Source organism: Helicoverpa armigera, chromosome 15 (assembly GCF_030705265.1).
Source record: "Helicoverpa armigera isolate CAAS_96S chromosome 15, ASM3070526v1, whole genome shotgun sequence".
NCBI classification, from domain to species: Eukaryota; Metazoa; Arthropoda; class Insecta; order Lepidoptera; family Noctuidae; genus Helicoverpa; species Helicoverpa armigera.
In genome coordinates, this window is record NC_087134.1 from 8,747,124 (window position 1) to 8,766,161 (window position 19,038).

Below are 19,038 nucleotides of genomic sequence, written 5' to 3' on the forward strand. Positions count from 1 at the left end.
TGATACGAGTATTAGTTTTTTCAGAAGTCAATGTAATTTAGCCAGCGTGTTCAAAAGCAGAATTTTTTTAGAAGTAGATAAAATCAGCCACCAAAAAATCCTTCCTACTCTATAGATAGACAGAGGATCATCTGTCAACTGCTTATCATTCCATACAAGTGCAGTTAATTGCAAGCAACGGGTTGCAGTGACACCACGCTTGGGGTGCATCACCCCCGGCCCACTGACGCGCTGCCCAGCCGTGCCAAAATGGCGTAAGTCCAAATTTCAATATGGTGCTAAATAAATAAATGTAACATGGGGTATTTTTCAGTGATTTTAAGGCCTAATAAATTGACGATTTAAAAATATATTGAGAGATATGCGCATTAACGGTTTAGTAATAGATTTGAATTTTTGTTTTGGGATTACTTTGTCGCCTGATTAGGTGCATAAGGAAGTATATTCAGGACACAAATGTACCTATGTACTGTACAAAATCACGTATTTCAAACGCTACAAACGTCACTAGTTTTCCTGCTTGCTTACAAATTGAGCGAAACTAACAATTTCCCGCTTAAAAAAAGGACAATGCCATTGTAACCCTCTCAGACACGAAAACCACAGATCACTGACCACCTACCCACCTACCTACCTACAGTGACGACCAGGGATGGCAAACCACTGGTATGCATACTATCTACCTAAGAGGGCATGCGGCAAAATAATTTTGGCAGGAGTGTTATGCGTATAACTTCTATAAGCTGCAATCATTGCAAAACGAATAGAGGAAGAAGTATCTAAGCTTTAGAATGTTTACATTATATACAGCCCCATACAAAGAATATCAAATTCTTTTCTCTAGTAAAACTAAGAAAAACAGCGGATCGATAGCATTTTTATTTTTACCAGATAGATATTGGGAACGGCCGTATATTACGAGAAGTCGCACCTAAATTTTACAGTTTTATGAATCAGGTACATAATACAATAAAGGTTCTCTGTCTCTGATAGCAGGACCCCGGTGCATCAATCTGTCATCGACCCGTGGCGATGTCGGCATGTCACTGGCATTTCCGGACTGCAGCCGGTTCGGTTCCCGGCTGCAGCAAGCCCCAGTTTTTGTTTGAAACTTCTTTGAAGCAAACTTGCTTTGCAGATCGTGAAATTAATTTTTATGATGTTCTGAGCGATTGATTAGTGTGGAGATATCATAGATTGTAAGGACTAATCTGCTCTTAGAAAAAGTTATTTTTTTAACCAACTGTTTTAGTATGTACTTGGTTTTAAGATTTACTGTACAACACACAAGATTATTCATGATTATTATTGTACCACGACACTAAAATAGGCTTAGAGAAATCTTTGAGTTCCTTAACTTCAATTATAAACAAAATGTACAATATAACTTTGCAAGAGATCTCATCTTAATCAAATATTCCGAAGCCATCTATAGAGTAAGCCAATTCCCCATACGTCTTCTATAATCCTATGGAAGGGCACAGCTAACTAATCTGGTTTAATCTAAGGCTCCGAGGGTCCCAACTTAGTCTAATTTCATTTCTACCGGCTTTCTGTTATTGCTTTCTACCATATGTATGTACAGTAGACCGCACATCAGTGGTAACTGTCATGCACCTTAACTCAATAGTAATAAGAACAATTTTTCTATAAAACTGTTACCACTGACCTGAAGTTGACTGTACTAGTATGTTCCTTAGAGAATATAATGGGTTCTTTGGTACATAATTCGAGTTTTAGGTTACTTCAAATTGGGTTGATTTTAGACTTCGAAACTTGATGACCGTTTTTCGTGAGCGAACTTTCGAGACAAAGTTGCTACATGTAAAGCTAGGTGTAGGTAATATTTCTCGGGTTTGTGTCGTATATTTCAATTTTCTTGCTAATACATGTAATGTAACTTAGAATTATGAAAACAAATGGTACCACGTTGGTACCATGGCTTCTGACATTTGTGGTACCGTACTTTCCTAGGTATGGAATGACATAACGAAACTAGGTACTCCTAAATTTCTGTCATCTCAAATTGTCATGATGACAGCTAATTGACGTCTTAAATGTCAAAACGTTATTTTTTAATTTTGAATAACGGTTCTGCCATCAACATCAATGCTGTTTCTTTAAAGTTTTGTTTTATTGTTATTTTATGATTTAATTGTCGTGCCAGCATGACAAATAGTGACAATAACTTCGTGGGTTTAGGTGTAGGATTGACAACACCATAAAAAGGTTTAATTGTTTTGTTGTGAAAGTGAGAGATTTAAGACAAAATGCTCAACGGTTTGTTACAAACGGCTTTTTGTATTTTTTTCTTTTTTATATTTCTGTAATTAATAGGCCGCTTCGCGAGTTATTCCCAATTTGTCATTAGTACCGATTGGTCACCAACTATTTTTTCAATACACCAAGTCCCAATTGGTCATTCGAGCAAAATAAATAATTTAATATTTAAATTTTGAGTTCCGATTCGTCACCCGCATAAAATTTCACGTATCAGAGTACCGTCAGAAATAAAAGTGTTAGAAGAAATTTTAAATGAAAAACTTCGATGTAGGTAATATAAATATAACATTAAAACACAGGTGAAGACAACTTGGGCATTTTATAAACCCGAAAATGTGACTCGATACTTTTTGTGCCGGTAACAAAAGTACCAGGGGCCCATAACTAGCAAAGAGATTGTATACATAAAAATGATGAATGATGGTGTAAATTGGTATGTTTATCTACAATTAGGAAAAAAACGTAAAATCCTGACACTCTTGACTGCTATACTCCTGTAAGTTATGCGGTCCTAGTACACGGTGGGCAGTTCCATGGACACTCGTTGATTGGTATATTACTCATCTGATTTATGCGATCCTGGTATTTTGGTTTTGGCCGTGCGGTGTGTGACGCCGTTGAAATCGCGATTTTATTAATAGCGTCTTGCCATATTCGGAAAGAACATAACCAAAATAAATAAAAAAAAAACATATTACAATATTGTAAAGCTTATCTTGTTGACAGTACTTTTTACAAAATAAAGTACGGATGACCAATTGGGACTAAGCAAAATAAAATATTTTATTGAATGACCAACTGGGACACGTTTTTTATGGATGCCAAATCACTAAAATGACGAATCGGGCATAGCTCCGCTTCGCTAATCCGATTTGTGTAAACCGAATTGCAAGTTATTAGGAATTTTATAAGCACTGATGCTTGAGTTACACTTCATAGCTACTTAAGCTATTGCAATGCTCTTGTGACTTGAGATTTAAATAAGATCAAAAGAAATCAGTATTATTATTATTCCTTTAACTACACAGTTCAATAGTCACCTAATTCCTAGCAATAGTGAATACTGACGTCACAATTCAATATGGCAATAGATTAGCATGTCACCGACACTGCAAGGGTTGTTTATGTTTGGACCTCAAACGCTTTCAAATGCAAAACATTGCGGATATTGGGGTGGCTCGGGTGCTCGTAGCTTGGGAGCTCGTGGCTCGGGGGTTGGGGGGGCTGTGACGTAAGCTGTCAAAATTGGAAATTGAAAGCGTGAGACTTGCTTCACTTGGGCTGATTAATTCTTTAGACGTTTTCTGGCAGTCTAATTTTAGAATAGTGTACTTAATTCGACAACTTATGTATGTGAATATTTTATATAGTATTTATTAGTTGATACGCATATGTAGACAGTGTAAAGGTGTAATAAATAAGTATGTGAAATAGAGATTTTTAGGTAGGTACCTAGTTAGGTGTACCGATATGAAATTAGAATACATTCGTAGGCAATGTAGTTTTAATTACATTGTATATGAATATAAATAATTACACAAAATTCGTTGTACAAAACCCGTTGCAGCTATGTATACCCATTAATAGGATGTCCATATAAGCATAGCTTGTGGGATAATTTAAAACGTAGGCGGAAATGCGAAATGAATTATATTTCAAGTAAATTATTCCACTTATAAAGTATCGGTTAGCACGAAACCTATATGGGAAACAACTAGTTTATTTTAATATTAATATTAAATTACTTGCTTGTCCGTGATTGTGATTGAATCATGGTCATTTATTAATACTGGTTTACTAAATGTTATAGGAAACTAATCTTTTATAGTCTTTTCCTGCAAAATTGTATTGCTGTCATTATAACATTGATTCTATGGTTCATTTTGATTTATTTACGAACTCAAAATCTGATCTTAGTAACATGAAGGAGAAATAAAACAAAAAAGTCATGGTAAAAGGAAAAAACCCATAAAACATTATTTCCCTATCACTACAAAGAAGCCGAATTTATGTGAAAAATTATATCTTTTGTAATTCTTACGGATTCTGTTGAGGAAAAAAATTGTAAGCAATTACAAGAGTATGTAACAATGAGTCAAAGGGTCAATGCACTGCTAATGGCGATTTGAATAAGCACTTTTTCGGACTTGTTAATTTCGCATTTTTTACTGTTTACCACGATTAAACATAAAATTGTGAATTCTGCATGGAATTTTGTTAACTTGTAACTTTAGATTGTTACAGAATAGCACATACCTAGTTGTACAATTGTTTTTAATTTTAGTTACTTCATAAAAGACGCATGCATGGCGCATTTTTTCAAATAATGACATCTTTAGTAAATTATAACATAGCAGCTTGATAGATAAATATTAAAAACCTTTAAAAATACCTGGAATTTAATCATTTTGGTGTTGTAAAATAAGACTTAAGTACATCTTTTTTTGAGGTTATAACCCTGGTTCAAAAAGTGTAAACTCAAGTTTATGATGTTACCTGCCATTCTTGTTGACTTAACCTTTATTTGTGAGGATTCAATGTTTGACAAGAACTTGTAATGGTGGCAAAATGAATGGTCTTGATTTTTAAAATAATAAATAAATGTTTTATTGTTCATGTTTTCGCTTTCCTTATTATTTTGATTCAAGCAAATGTTTGTTTTAGACAAGTTATTTGGCATTAAAAATCTTCTTGTTCACTTGAAGTGGACCATACTTGGTTTGTGACTCGAAAAACCAAATATCCCAAGTGGCATTTCTTTCCCATTCAATAAACAGTTTGGTACAGAATCATCACCTACCTACGCACAGTTTTCATACTTTCTATCATCGTACAACACTTGAATTGCACCTTTATTTCACTCTAAAACCATTTCCATGTAAGTGGCTGGTCCAACGTGGCTCAGTACCCATCCTGCCACGCGATAATCTAAGATCAAATCTAATCTATTGATTGCAGGCATCCGGGTGGGCTGGGAAGTAAAACGAAGTAAAAAATCCGTTCAAAACAATAGCCCCAACTCGCTCAACGGGTTCAGAGTACCAACTTACACGTGCACACTAGACAAACCTTGTGTGGTTAGTCTAAGGGTCATTTTCTTTTGTGTTGCCGTTGTGATAAGTTTGCGAGCCTGTATTGTGGTCAGAATGTCAGATTCGGCTTGCGGTTGAAGTGTTCCTTTGAAGGTACAATTTCTTGATTAATGTTAAAGGTAAAGTATTGAGGAAAGATTAACAATCTGTATCGGTATGGGTTTTACGTGCAATTTAACTTTTACAAGTATAAATTGTTCTGAGAAGAGAATTGAAAATAAAAGCTATAATTGAATAAACAGTAGCGATGATTGAGGTTTTCAAATAAACAGTCTTCGTAAGTAATATGTTCTAAAATAACTTCCTAACAATAAATCTTTGCATAAATTACATATTTAAAACATGCAAACTGTAAAAATAATAACTTTCTTGTGTAGTGGCGCGCCGAAACAATCATTTCTCACTGTTCGTACATTCTTCCAAAATTTATAGGCGTGCAGTCGCCAAAATTTCAAACACATGTAAGCATTATTTATAAGAATACGGACATTTCAATAGCAGCTCTCAGTAATATGAAACTTATTATACAAAATGTGCGTTCTCAACCCATTTCTGTGCGTTTAGCACAATGGGACATCCATGCATGTGTTGATACAAGTGTACGCATCTGGCGTCACCCGGCTACACTTTTTGTTGCGCCCACAGGTACGAAACCTCGAAAAAATCATAGAAAAAAAGGACCACTCTCCGAGGGGGTAAAAGCATATTTACTTCTGCAAACAGTACAGGCAAAATTAAACCTTATAACTCCGACATAAGGTTGAAGAACAGCAAACCGTGATGGTAATACAACACCTCGAGGACGCAGGGGTCTAATGACACGCGAGACGTTTTTATATGATATTTTTTTGTAAAGTTTCAGTTAATTAGAGTTGAAATTCTTTGCTTTTTTGTATTTTCACTAATTCTATTTTAATTGGTTGTAGTGAAGATCATTTTGTGCGGCGCCTGGAGATATTAAATGGCTCCTGCTTATGGATCGAATGAGGGGTAGGAAAGATGGAATTCAGTTGAATATTGTCGCTTAAAATAAACGGGAAACTTTTGATCCGCACTATCGTTATACCGCTGCATCATATTTCCAGCAAAATATTAGTGCAGGTGTGTACAAACGGCTCCTAGTCTGCGGCCGATGGTTCAGTTTGATGGCGCTGGCCATGCCAAAGGAAACAACGTTAAATCCTTTCCTACAAGGTGTCGAAATATGTTGCCTTGCCAAATGTCTGTGCTGGCCGGCGCACATTGGCAGGCGCATTAAGGGCGCTGCCAAGTGCCGACGACCGGCCGCTGTGCCAGGTACTCTGCCAACTGCCAAATCTCGCTGCTTTTTTTCACAACACAAATTTGTGAAGCCTATTTCGAATTCAGCCAACATGGCGGGCCCGATATTGGTTTTCGAACGGAGAATGAATAATTTTGTAGGTTTTTTGCCAAAAGTAAATTATGTAAAGTTCTCGTTCTAGCCGCCGCTGGAGCGGGCAGGGAGCCAATTCTGCCAAATAAGATTCTGTACCTATCATTATTAAAAGGAGATTATTAATGCGAATAGGCAGCCAGGGACTTTCACCTTATTAATTATTTATGGTTTCCCTTTGTGATTCTTCCCCCTTGGTCATAATATATGCTCTATTCTATACGGCTATACACGGATACCTGTGTTATTTCTTTGTGCATGAATGTGTCATGATAACCATTACTCATCCACATTTACCTGAGAGGCCGACGCAACGTTGTTAGTTGCCTTTCGACTATACGAAGCAATAATGATGTTTCTTTTTTAGATTTATAGTTATTCCGCTCCTTTGTAAGGGCAAGCAATTTTAGAGATAAAAATCTGAACTCACGTAAAATTTTAATATAGCTCTAGCGCATAAAAAGTAATGTACTCACAAACAAAACAATATCAGCGAAACAGAACGACAGCAATAACAGTAGAAAAACCCTAAAACGTCGCATCTATTAAATATCAGTTGAATTGTAAAGAGTTAGAGCTCCCCACTCGTGGGCATGAAGTTTTAAAGCAGACCGGACCGAGTTGGTCGCGTACCCCCGCAAGCAATTTGTACCACCCCAGCGCTGTAGGGTTATTGTTAAATTAGTACATTCATACTTTGTTGTTTATGGCAACACTAAACCGATCGCAGTTACGACCCACTGCGATGTTCCGCTTGATTGATTTACCGATATTTTCTGTTTTTGCATATTAAACTGATGGCGGAATGGCCAAAAGTTGTATAATAAATTTGAATTGTAGCTGCAGTATACATTAGGTTTAGCAAGTTACGTGGGCATTGAGTCTCATTTATGAAACAAGGTTCGGACAGAACACCGCATTTTTGTTATTTTTACGAGAAAGTCCTGAACTGTAACCATTTTAGAGGAACGTCCCTTTTCTCTATATTTCAATCTTCAGCATTTATGAAACCAAATGGTATCTAAATGTTCAACAAAAATTATTCATTTTTTTTGTTATAATAACTTTGAGTGGTACACCATAGGTCCGTAGGGCCGTTACAATAGTAATTTGTTTTATTATTGGTACAAAGTGGTACAAAATTACACATGATTGGTTGGTACGTGAGCTTAGGTACGATTAGCCCTGTCGCCCCGGGGTTATTTATAGTTCCGATTGGTTTTTACCTCGAATTTACTAAATTGATCTTAACCTTGTTTTCTGATTTTTGGGAAACATAAATATTATATGGAACGTGTGTATTTGTGAATAATTTATCGAGAAAGAGGTAAAATGTCCAAACTTTGACGTACCTTTAGTCAATTTTGGGGTAAGGTCGATACTTAAATTTAGGTTTCATTACTGAAAGGTATATTGGAACTACTGTAATAATGAATTTTCTTTCCACAGAACTTTCTCAAATAGAAAAACCGAAGTTAAATTTATTTCCATCCTCAAAGAACTCCAAACTGTGGCCACCAAACGATTTTTTACTTCAGAACTTTGGTACATTTTTTACTGGCGATAAATTAGGGAGTGATAATGAATCTCTTTGAATACGTAATCACGGGGTACCAACTGTACCACACAATATAAAGTTGAATAAAGTGCTATTCTCAACTACTGGCTTCCGGTACGTTCCGAGTACCAGCTCTCAATGTTAAGGTGTTCGTACATTGAAACGTAACAAGCCCAGATCCCTTCTAAAATCAAACATGGAATGGCTGTTACAAGTTTCAACTTGGACTAAGTATCCAAAATTTGCATTTGAGAGATTTTTCATGAAGTTAATTTATGAATAGGATAGGAAAGGAATAATACTAGATAACTATAACTAATGATACTAGATAGGTAATGAGATAGAATGTTGGTCCTTTTACTAATCAATTTTGTGCAGTAGGTAGGCTCAAAAACCAATCAGTCCTAAAGGTTGCCCAGGTAACTGTATTGTAGAGATTGATAGTCGCTTATGTAAAATATTTAGTTGCAACTGTTTAGATTGGAAGCCGAACTCCAGCATTATTGCGAAAAGGCTAGGCAGATGAAGAGCGCTTCAGTGAATAAGAACCTTAAGACAGTGTTAATGATACCACTGACCTGATGATAGAAACATTTCGAAGTATTCGTAATGTTAGAGTAATTGTTGATTGTTTCGCGTAACAAGGTTTTTCATGTAAACACAAATGAGTTGGAGTGCTCGGTTCCGGTTTCCATGGGTGAAGGACTGCGAGTCCTGAGTACAACGGAACGTGTTCTTGTGTGCTACTCTGAGCAACTGGGTAATGTTACTACAGTGATATTCAATTGTTCTGTTTGTAATGCTTATAGTTTACGGCATTTTGAATCTACTTCAGAAAAAGGAGAAGGTTTTCATTCGTGCAGTTTTTTGTAAATTTTAAATTGACATTTTGGACATTCACTTTACTCAGAACTTTGGTCCAAAAGTTTATAGGTGTAAAGGTAGGGTCAAAAGTTTGGTAGGAAGACTGACAAACGCAATTTGACTAATAATCCTGGAAGCTACGCGTTTCTTGACAATAGTGACATAAGCTACATATAATCTAAATAAAGAATCAAATAAAATAAAATATTAAAGACTAAAGACTGAAGAAAAACTAACGACAAAACTAGAAATAAAATCAAACCTGCTCTATCGAATCGATTAAGCAACAAACCAGATATCAACACAAATGAAACAGTACAAGTAACATCATTAGTAGTGCTTGTCAAAATGTTCTGACACACATATGCTATCTCAGATTGGATATTGGGTCAACCATGCGAGCCTATCGACAGACACAAACCGTTGCGAAATTAGATAAAATTAATAGTTTTTTCAAGTGTACCGACCTTATTTTGGAGTGTGTGAAATGTGGGTGAAAAGTTTGTAAACATTGATTTGACATGTTGACGAAAGGGCTTGTGGAAATAGGACGAAGATTTGGTAACGAATCGAATGTGGGCAAATCAAGACTGTTGGACTTTCCCAAACTAGTGATAAGAGGGAAACAAAATAGTAAGCAGCTGATGACGAAAATAATAAACAAATACACGTAGAAATACACGCTGTTACTTCACATCAAGCCGAAAAAATACAACACAAAAGAGAGGATCTCAATTCAGAACAAAAACGATCAAATAACCTGATCAGTACCAACCCACGAATTCAAGTTAAGCGTTGTCAAGCCGTTTATGTTTGCCGATATAAATGTGCGACAGGCCCCACCGCCCGTCAAGCTTGTATCATTATAATTGACAATAACAAATGATACAGATCTACATTACAAAACCTACTTGTCTACGGTTGATGGATATAAGCCTCTTTTGTGACGTTATGGGTATTTTAAAGTAGAATGTCCTGTTTTTTGGGTTTGGGATTCTACTGGCATGCGAGAGTATTGTTCTTTAGCCATATTTTTGAAGTTTTCTATCGATGTTTATTTACGGATAATCCTTAAAATTCTGAAGATGATTTTTTTTCTTCAGAAGGTACCAAAATTGAAGTAGTATTTGTGGCACATATTGGTATGATAGGAGTTAAAAAAGATACAATTTATTCAATTCTAACAGTATTCAGATATATGTTTCATGATTCTAATGTTGTTTTACAGTAACAGATAATCAGAATAATAACGGAATGGAATCATCTATGAATTTAGCCTACCAAACTTACAAAACGGTACAATTATAAAAACATCTATTTGCATTTTACACTAAACTTGACATCAACAGTTTCTCAATTAGAATATGAAAATCAAGTTTTAATACTGCAGAAAAAGCCACTAAACATTTATGTTTGAAAAAGCCAGTTACCAAAAACGGCACAGTCATAAAGTTCGATTTAAAGAAATGATATTTTAAATGTAGTTTCGTAAATAATCGATTTTCAATCATCATAATACATATTTGGTTTGTCTGTATTGATTTAAGAAGTTAATCTTGTGGTCCGAGCTTGTAAATTGGAATTAAATCACCTTCGTAATGTAATTATGATGAGTTTGAAGCGAGTCTATCTATAATGCCTAAAAATCGATTTTGTATTTGTAGTGGAGGATATCATCTTTCTGGCTTAGGAGGAAAAACGAGAAATCTTTTAAGATCGTGGAAAATCCTAGAAATTTTAATAGATGTGTTTTCTTTCACTGTTATAGAAGAGAAGGTTAGCAGTGGAGGGAGAAGAAAGACGTAGTTCGTGCCGTTTCGAAATATTTTGGAGTAAGTGCAAAATCGAAAGAAATCAATGGCCATCAGAATCAATACATACTAAAAATAATAGTAGCTGCGTTTTCACTATACAAATCTCTTTTACCACAGCGGAAACCTAGCTGACTACATAATTCTATTATATTTATATCAAAACACCGTGTAACTGATCTTACATTGTAAAAAACACTGAATCCATGTTTCCTGGGGTCAGTGCCAAAGGCTGGCCCCTAATAACTTAATTCCGTCTTCCTTGCTTGATTGGAGCTAATTGTAGACCCCACCTTTCACCCCTTTGTGTCCGTAATTGGAGCCTGACCTAACAGCATTTGACCCCAGTGGATACAAGTATTTAATTTCATACTATTTTTAGGATGGACTATTTTAAGGACTCTTGTGAAGCAGGCGGTTTTGCAATATTGTCTTCTTTTGTTTTTGATATTTAGGCTTTTATAGGAGTTTCTTTCTTATCAGCTATTAAGCAGTCAATTTCAACTATATCATCATTATGTATAATCAAAAAGAATATTCGATATCATCATCTGTAACAGTAACATCAGTAATGTCACATTCATCGTCATGTCCTTTATTTAGCATTGTACCTACAGTTTTCCTCTCAACACAAGAAAAGTTTAATTTCGTAAGAGTTAAACAAACATTTGATTTCTTAAGAACATAATTATGTGTTGCAACATTTTCTTTGTTAGTATTCTCGGTAGCGTCATGTGCTGTCCCCGGTTTTATTTACAAAATAATAAAATGCTCATTGTTGGCCGCGAATAACATACAGCTTCACAGAATTTGGTGGTCGTATTGTGGAGGTTTACATACTATGAAGGTTTAACCTATTTACCAAACTTTATAAAGAAAAAGAAGAAAATAGTCGATGAACGCTCTTTTTTTTCTAAAGAGTTTGAAATAAAATCGACGATGATACCATTCAATACTTGCTATAATTTACCCTGTTCATGGAATAGGGAAGGTTTATTAAAAGCTAAGAATCTACAATAACTTATAGCAGAAAGATGCATAATCTTCGAAGCAAACAATGAGGTCATATATAAAATCAGTTTATTTAAATTGTACAAACTGCTTTTATTAATGCTTAATGTACAGTACATTGCGTGAGTCAGTAGGATATAGTCATCATTGATCTAAGCACGAAGGTTCTTTAATCATTTATCTACATCATCTATTCTACATGATCATGTTGGTATTTGATATTAGAATTCGTTTTTATAGGTGTACCTAATCTTTTGTGCAGTTGACAGCTGTCAGTTTTGGAGGGAAAATAACATTTTTGTGCTAAATGACAGGACTGTCAACTGCACAGAGACCATAAAGAAAATTATGAATTTGTTATTTTTTAGTGTTAAATATTTTTTTATGCGTTTGGCTTTTAGTGTGGACCTTTGCTGGGCAAACTGAAAAATCTACATATAATCGACCATTAACGATTTTGTATTGAATAAAGACAAGAAACATTTTGTAGAGAAATAGAATAGGTGTAGATGGAAAAACCTGTATAGGTATTAAAAAAAACCTGTAAATTTTATGTTAAGTTAAAATTATGATCGCATTAGTACTAGGGTCACAGAAGTCGCGTGGTTGTCGAAATACGTTTTAGATGACAGTGGTCGAGAACTGGGTCACTGATAGGCCATAGATTTAGCTGTTTCACGATTTATTGAAAACGTTCCATTTTAATACACAGCCGCATTAAAATTTATATGTGAATGTTGCTTAAAAATACGGCCTAAATATTTTTCTACTGCGCATAATCTAGAAACTTGTTTGTTAAGATTTAACAGAATAGCTGAAGTTTCAAATAAAAATCGTCAATACTAAATTTTTATAATCCGTTATTGGATTAGAAAAATAATAAAAATAAACGCACTTATTTAGATATATGCCGTTTAAAATACCGTATGGGCACCATAAATTCACAGCGCTCGTGCCTCGACCATAGATAAAGATAAATTTCAATCAAACAAAAAACTATAGAGTAGCAATCCTATCCGATTGACTGCGAAGGTCAGAAGCTTGGCAATTGTCAATATTTGACCTTGAACCTTGTATCAATTAGCAGTTCGTAGTTCCCACGTTAAATTGAATCATTATTTGGTTTAGTCATCAGGTAATTGGATTTGTATTAATATATGGATACGTTGAAACCTTGGAATTACATTTGGATTATTATCTTTTGAATGATAGTTTAGATTTTAATCATGATTTAAATGAGGATAATAATAATTTTTATAAGCATCATCTGTGTCTCAATCATCGTCTAATTTGAAATTATTCGGTATTTCTGTTTACGCCAGCATTGTTTTTATTCCTATTTATGATCTTATCACATTCGACTTGTCTTTACTTTGAATCTGAGTAGCTGTTAAAGTTGATAATGGAAAATGTACTGAAATATCCCTGTAAGTAATTAAATCGTACAGTCGCACAGCCAATGTTTCTTAATCTCCCAAAGCACTCATTGCACAAGCTAGATCTGCCATGAATAGAGCATAGACAAGAGCACTTGTAAGTTAACTAGCAGCTCCTTCATAACCGACCTCATAAATCCATTACTCGTTAACATCTAATTGATTATGTTCACATCGATGTATCGACAGAACAATCCCAGTCATTCGCGAGAACTCGCACAAAGCCAATTCTGTCCTAGATTATATCGATGTTAACACATGCCAGGTAATAACCAAAGCAAATAAACTCAAATCTAATAATACACGTATTTACAAACACATTGTTGTATGGAATTCAATTTGAAACTTCAACGAAGTATTTCTGTACGGCATACACGAAACTTCTCAACGTTCGCTACCAAATTTCTCAGGTACTCGCAAGTTTATCTTTACACCATCAAATCAAGCATTCAATACTCTTCACAAGCTTGTTTGCCTTCAAAGAGTCACTGTATGCGTTCACCAACAATGCTGCCATTCATTGCAAAACGTCTTCTATTCCCTGAACGTTAAGGTCCTCCCGAATTGCATGCGTAAGCTTGCAATTGGATTCTAAAATGCGGAGGTGCTTTTGGTACTCACAAGCAGGTCTTTGTGAGCGCGACCAGTATTTCGAGATCTACCTCGTCTTTCCCATTACATATTAAAATAGGTGTAAGAGGGGGTGAAGTGGCGCATATGGGGAGTCAGGTTATTTTAGTTGTTGGTGCGAGGTCGCGCGACAGAACTGTTCTTGTGTGGATACTATGAAACACTGTTATTGGACAGTGGAGCATTGAGTTTGTCTGTTTGTCAGTTTGCTCTGTAATTTCTTTGTTGCTATGAATCGCGATTGTATTGACATGTGGTTCGTGGTTTTTTACGGATGTGATGGTGTTCGTGAATAGATGCTTTAATTGTTGAAATACTAACGGATATGGTGAAGCAGAGTGACTCACTGTAGTATTGCAAATAACGAAGGGAAACCGAGGCTATGCAAATATCAATAGCGTCGTTGTCTCTTAAATCAGCGTTCTTAGCTTTTACGAGGATGTTCGGTCCTTGTTATCTTTTTCGCTGAAGGCTGTCACACTAATAGTCATCTCTATACCATAACATAGGTACATTCATTACTAGGGCTAGTCTAATAGCGAGTACAACAATGTGTCACCAAAAATATTTGTATTCTCATGCCGCAGCAATTACGACTGCGGCCGCGTCTGATTACTAGCAGACATAATAGACCTGCAGATTGTTTTACAATTACACACATCACGATTATGGTCATTTAAACCACGATAAGAAGTAATTACAATGACATATTCCATTTTGATGGTTTTGTAAAATCCATTGTCGTATGCAAACAATGTGGCAATAGGTATGGATAGAGGATGGTAGGAAGTGTGCAAATGGTCTTGCGTGTCTGCGTTAAGCTAATTTATGTTTAAGTATTGTATGCTTTGATATAGTTTTAGATAAAAACGACGAGGTCAGGTTAATAGGCAATAGTACAGGATTCTTTTGATTAGCACGTGCATAAGACTTATTGATGGATACTATTGTTGTATCCTCAAGCAAGAAATCAATTTCTGCAGTATCAGAGAAGAAATTATCAAAAATGGTACCTTAAGATCAACATTATGATCCATTAAACGACCCAAAATCATCCAAAAACAAATTTTCCACTATCTAAAATTACCAAATCTCTTACGTAAACGTTTCTAGAACATCTTTATAAGTTATCTATTGCTTCATGTATCCCAATTGTGTTTAATGGCTTCCTAATGTGAACAATCAGGCGGATGGGCCGCCATCATTTCAATTGACATATCTTTGAATGGGAACTGGTGAAGAATTCGGTGATACCCAATATCTTTATTACTTAGTAGTAAATGTTAGTTTTGGGAATTCCAGTTGCATCTTCATTGTAGTATTCAAGAAATTGAGAAAGTTTATGATGGTTTAGAATATTGCAGGAGAAGGTAAGGACAGTGTTGCTACAATTCGGAAGTTAGAGAGATTATCCGGTGCATACGACCAAATTAACAAATGCCCCTTTATATAACCAGTACAAAGTATGTTAATATACAGGATTTTCCTGTTTCCGTTACATTTTGCTATGATGGTTGTCATAATCTATAGTAATATTCATTGGTCGTGTCACATTGTTGGTGAGCCACCCACTTAATCTATAATTACAGGATGTTCCGACGTCTCTTTTCCTGGTCATATCTACTTCTATATATTTCGCCAACCCTACTAAAATCCGAGCAGACTCACGAACGACTGCACACAAAACGATTACTGAAAGGCTACAATAAAACTGGTAATATTACAAGAAACCATGTTCGAAATCTTAAAGGACCCGACAAAAACCGCAGACGATAAGCTCCAAACTTGTTATATACAAGAATGGATATCATACCATCATCTTATGAGTAATGGACGCGATACTTAGACCTTCTAAGAACTGCAGTCATGCCGTGAACTCTTAAATTGGTGACGAAATGCCGTGAGACCGACATGTGCTTGGTATTTTTTGTATCATCCACACTTTGTATTTGTTTAGTCTTCATGTTAAACCGCCTTTAATCGTCCTTCCAACTGTCTATTTCAAATTTCGAATATTTGGAACAGTTTTTTGGCGTGACACACGCGTCACATTCGTCAGTCCAACGCACAAGAGTGATTGCTTACGGACTGTATAAATATTTGTATGCAGTATTTCATTTTTTTGTTTGTGATGCATGTCGCAATTTTGGTAAAAATATGCACGGGTTACAAAGATGAATCTTTATGACTGTAGATGACAACTGAAATATACTACCAACTATAAAATATTTTCCAGTATATCGTGACAAATTAATTCCGCCCCTAGAAATTCCTTGTGAATTGTAAAACAGAAAAGCCATATAATATTTAATAAGAACATTGATGTATATGGCTCTTAAAATTTTAATGCACCCATTATGTTAGCCAATGAAAATCGATTCTATTGAATAATCTACAATCGCTGTCGGCACAGTACAGAAAAATGCTTTTTCCTTGGAATAAGTAATTATAACCGAAGTACTAGAGGAACGTGGCGTGGTTCTGTGTGAAATGAAATCCAAACAAAGAGTGGTATCGAAGGTTTGATCAAACACCCCTGCAGCACTCGATCAGCAAGGGAACCGGTTCGGCGCGCACACAGATTCGTCCGAACTGAATTGATATGAAGTTATTAACATTGAATTAAAATATTTACAGAGCTGTGCCGGGTGCGCTCGTTTATTTTTGCATGACAATTAAATATGTACATGCGACTCCAATACATTTAAAACGTGGGGTTCATTTTCGATCATTTGCATGTACCTTGAGGGCGCAGTGTTCTTTTATTCATACACACGAATCTGGCTATTCTCGTTTGGTGAGTCGCTCGAATGGTGCCAACCAGATATTTTTTCCTTCTCATGACATTTCGTGCTGTCTGTACGCTGTCACCGATGGAACTCGATATGCATGCATTAAATTTTAAAAGCGTCCATAAGTTATTCATACTCCATTAAAAGTTCCGATGCAGATTGCACGAGCAAGGACTTAATAGAAATCGAGTTTCTTTCAATAGGAATTTAAACAGAGCTCCTTTTTCCTTCGTCCAGACCTCGTCTGACCTACAAATTTACATAGCAGACAATTTAATCCTTGGCTTCAACCTTTATTAGCTAGGACAGAATTCTCGGAACATATTTCAGCGTGTTTTACTTAAAGTGGGCGGTTCTGCCAGATCGTAGATTGTGTGACTCAGATGATATGGGTGTGGGAACTTATATCACTTTGGACACGAGAAGCTAGCGACCACGAACGCATTTATCTGTAACATAAGTACACGATTCATATCGGAAACGCTATCTCACCGAGGCGGCTCTTCCACCGCCCTAAAGTTGGACGCAAGCCAGTGCCTAAAATCGTACTGCGGACATGATTCAACTATGAATTCGTGTTTATGCTCCATATATCTTTATTACATTAATGCGTCTGAAGTTCTCCTGAGACGTGACAGCATTATGAACGATGCGGCCCCACCAAATGTGGCGTATGCGACCGCAGTGCGACCCGAAACGGCCCGAAATGACCAGTAATCGCCGTTCTGATGGCAGATAAGCACAAATGAATATGTAACGCCCGTCCTCCCACGACCGAGCACAATAAAACCGAGCCTGACCCTATAAAAATAAAAACAGGCAATTAATATTGTTTATTCGCGTCCGTTATTCAGAGCGGCGACAGTAACAAACGACGTCTGCATGGATTAATGGCATCGGAGGCGAGCGCGTCTCGCGGCCGCGACACCGATGCCGCGGACACCACGCCGAGCCGGTTGAGTAATTCCCTATGTAACGGGACTTCCAGTTATGTAAATCTCAGCCGAATTTCACGATGCATCTGCATAGTTTCGAAAGTAGATCTTAATTAGGCGATCGATTAATTGTATCACACAGTTTTGTATCTAAATCTAGACGAGGAAAATAAAGCAGTTAAAGTATATTATGGATTGTGGATGCGGAACGGAGTGGATGCATAGTAATGAGTCCCAATTAATTATAGTCACTCTGATTTCCTATCGGTCGGCCGGCGTGCCTCAGGGAGACATTATCGGGCCACTCGCTACCAAATGTCCGGTGGAAAATTGTGAATATATTTAACTTGGGATCGATTAAACGTCAATGCAACTACCGGGTTATCGATATCGCAGTGAGATAAGCCTATTAGTTGCGTCACACGGATAGTGAGCGGTGCGACCGGTCGACCTCTGTGATCAGCGGAGGTTGTGGGGTCACCATCACCGGCCCCGGCAGGCTTTAATCTCCTGAAACTTTTACGAGCCGACGCATGAATAATTCCCGAGAGGAGCAGCTATCGATCGCACACGTCGAGGTTTTTATTTATACGGCGCGGGTGGGCGAGGCGCATATTAGTAAACAGGCGCAGGCGCGCCGGAGCGGACACTCACCGACTTGTAGCACGTTCTCCACGCAGCCAGCCTCCAGCAGCTTGAGGCCGCGGCAGAAGGCGATGTTGCGGTGGTCGTCGGGAGGCGCCCGCGCCAGCGACGAGTACATGCAGATGTCCCGCTCATCCCTCGGGAACGACCAGTACACGACGCGGCGCTGCACTGGCTCCGGGATGCGTTCATAGCGCTCCTCGATGCGTTGGAACGGGATCGCGGCGGCGACTATTTTCGCTGTGATGTCGAGTAAGGTCGGCGGGGCGCGCGGCCGGCAGCAGGCGCGCGGCGCACACGCGGACATGGCGCTCGCTCGGCCGCTCGGCGCGGACTGGCGGCCGGCGCGCCCCTCCCGCGCCGCCGCCCTCGGGCGCCCGCAACCCCGGGGATGCGAGCCCCGAATCGACACACTGCGATAAATTATTCATTTGGCAGGCATAATGTGCGATATATTATTAAAAGTTGGCATTTTTGTTGTTCTATGTGGCCTCAAATAGAATCCATAACTATTTGAAATCGCTGCGGTTAGCATTTATTAATAATTAATTGCATTGAAACGGCCTA

The 19,038-nt window shown here is 37.2% G+C and overlaps 1 protein-coding gene across 1 annotated transcript in view; it reads right to left on the reverse strand.

Moving 5' to 3' along the window:
- Window positions 1-18,801, reverse strand: part of LOC110379721 (zinc finger SWIM domain-containing protein 4) — a 62,004-nt gene extending 43,203 nt beyond the window's left edge. Inside the window, 1 exon segment of the mRNA XM_064038058.1 lies at window positions 18,481-18,801. Coding sequence (XP_063894128.1) covers window positions 18,481-18,778 — 298 coding nt within the window. The 5' untranslated portion in view covers window positions 18,779-18,801.
- Between the last annotated feature and the right edge of the window lie 237 nt (window positions 18,802-19,038).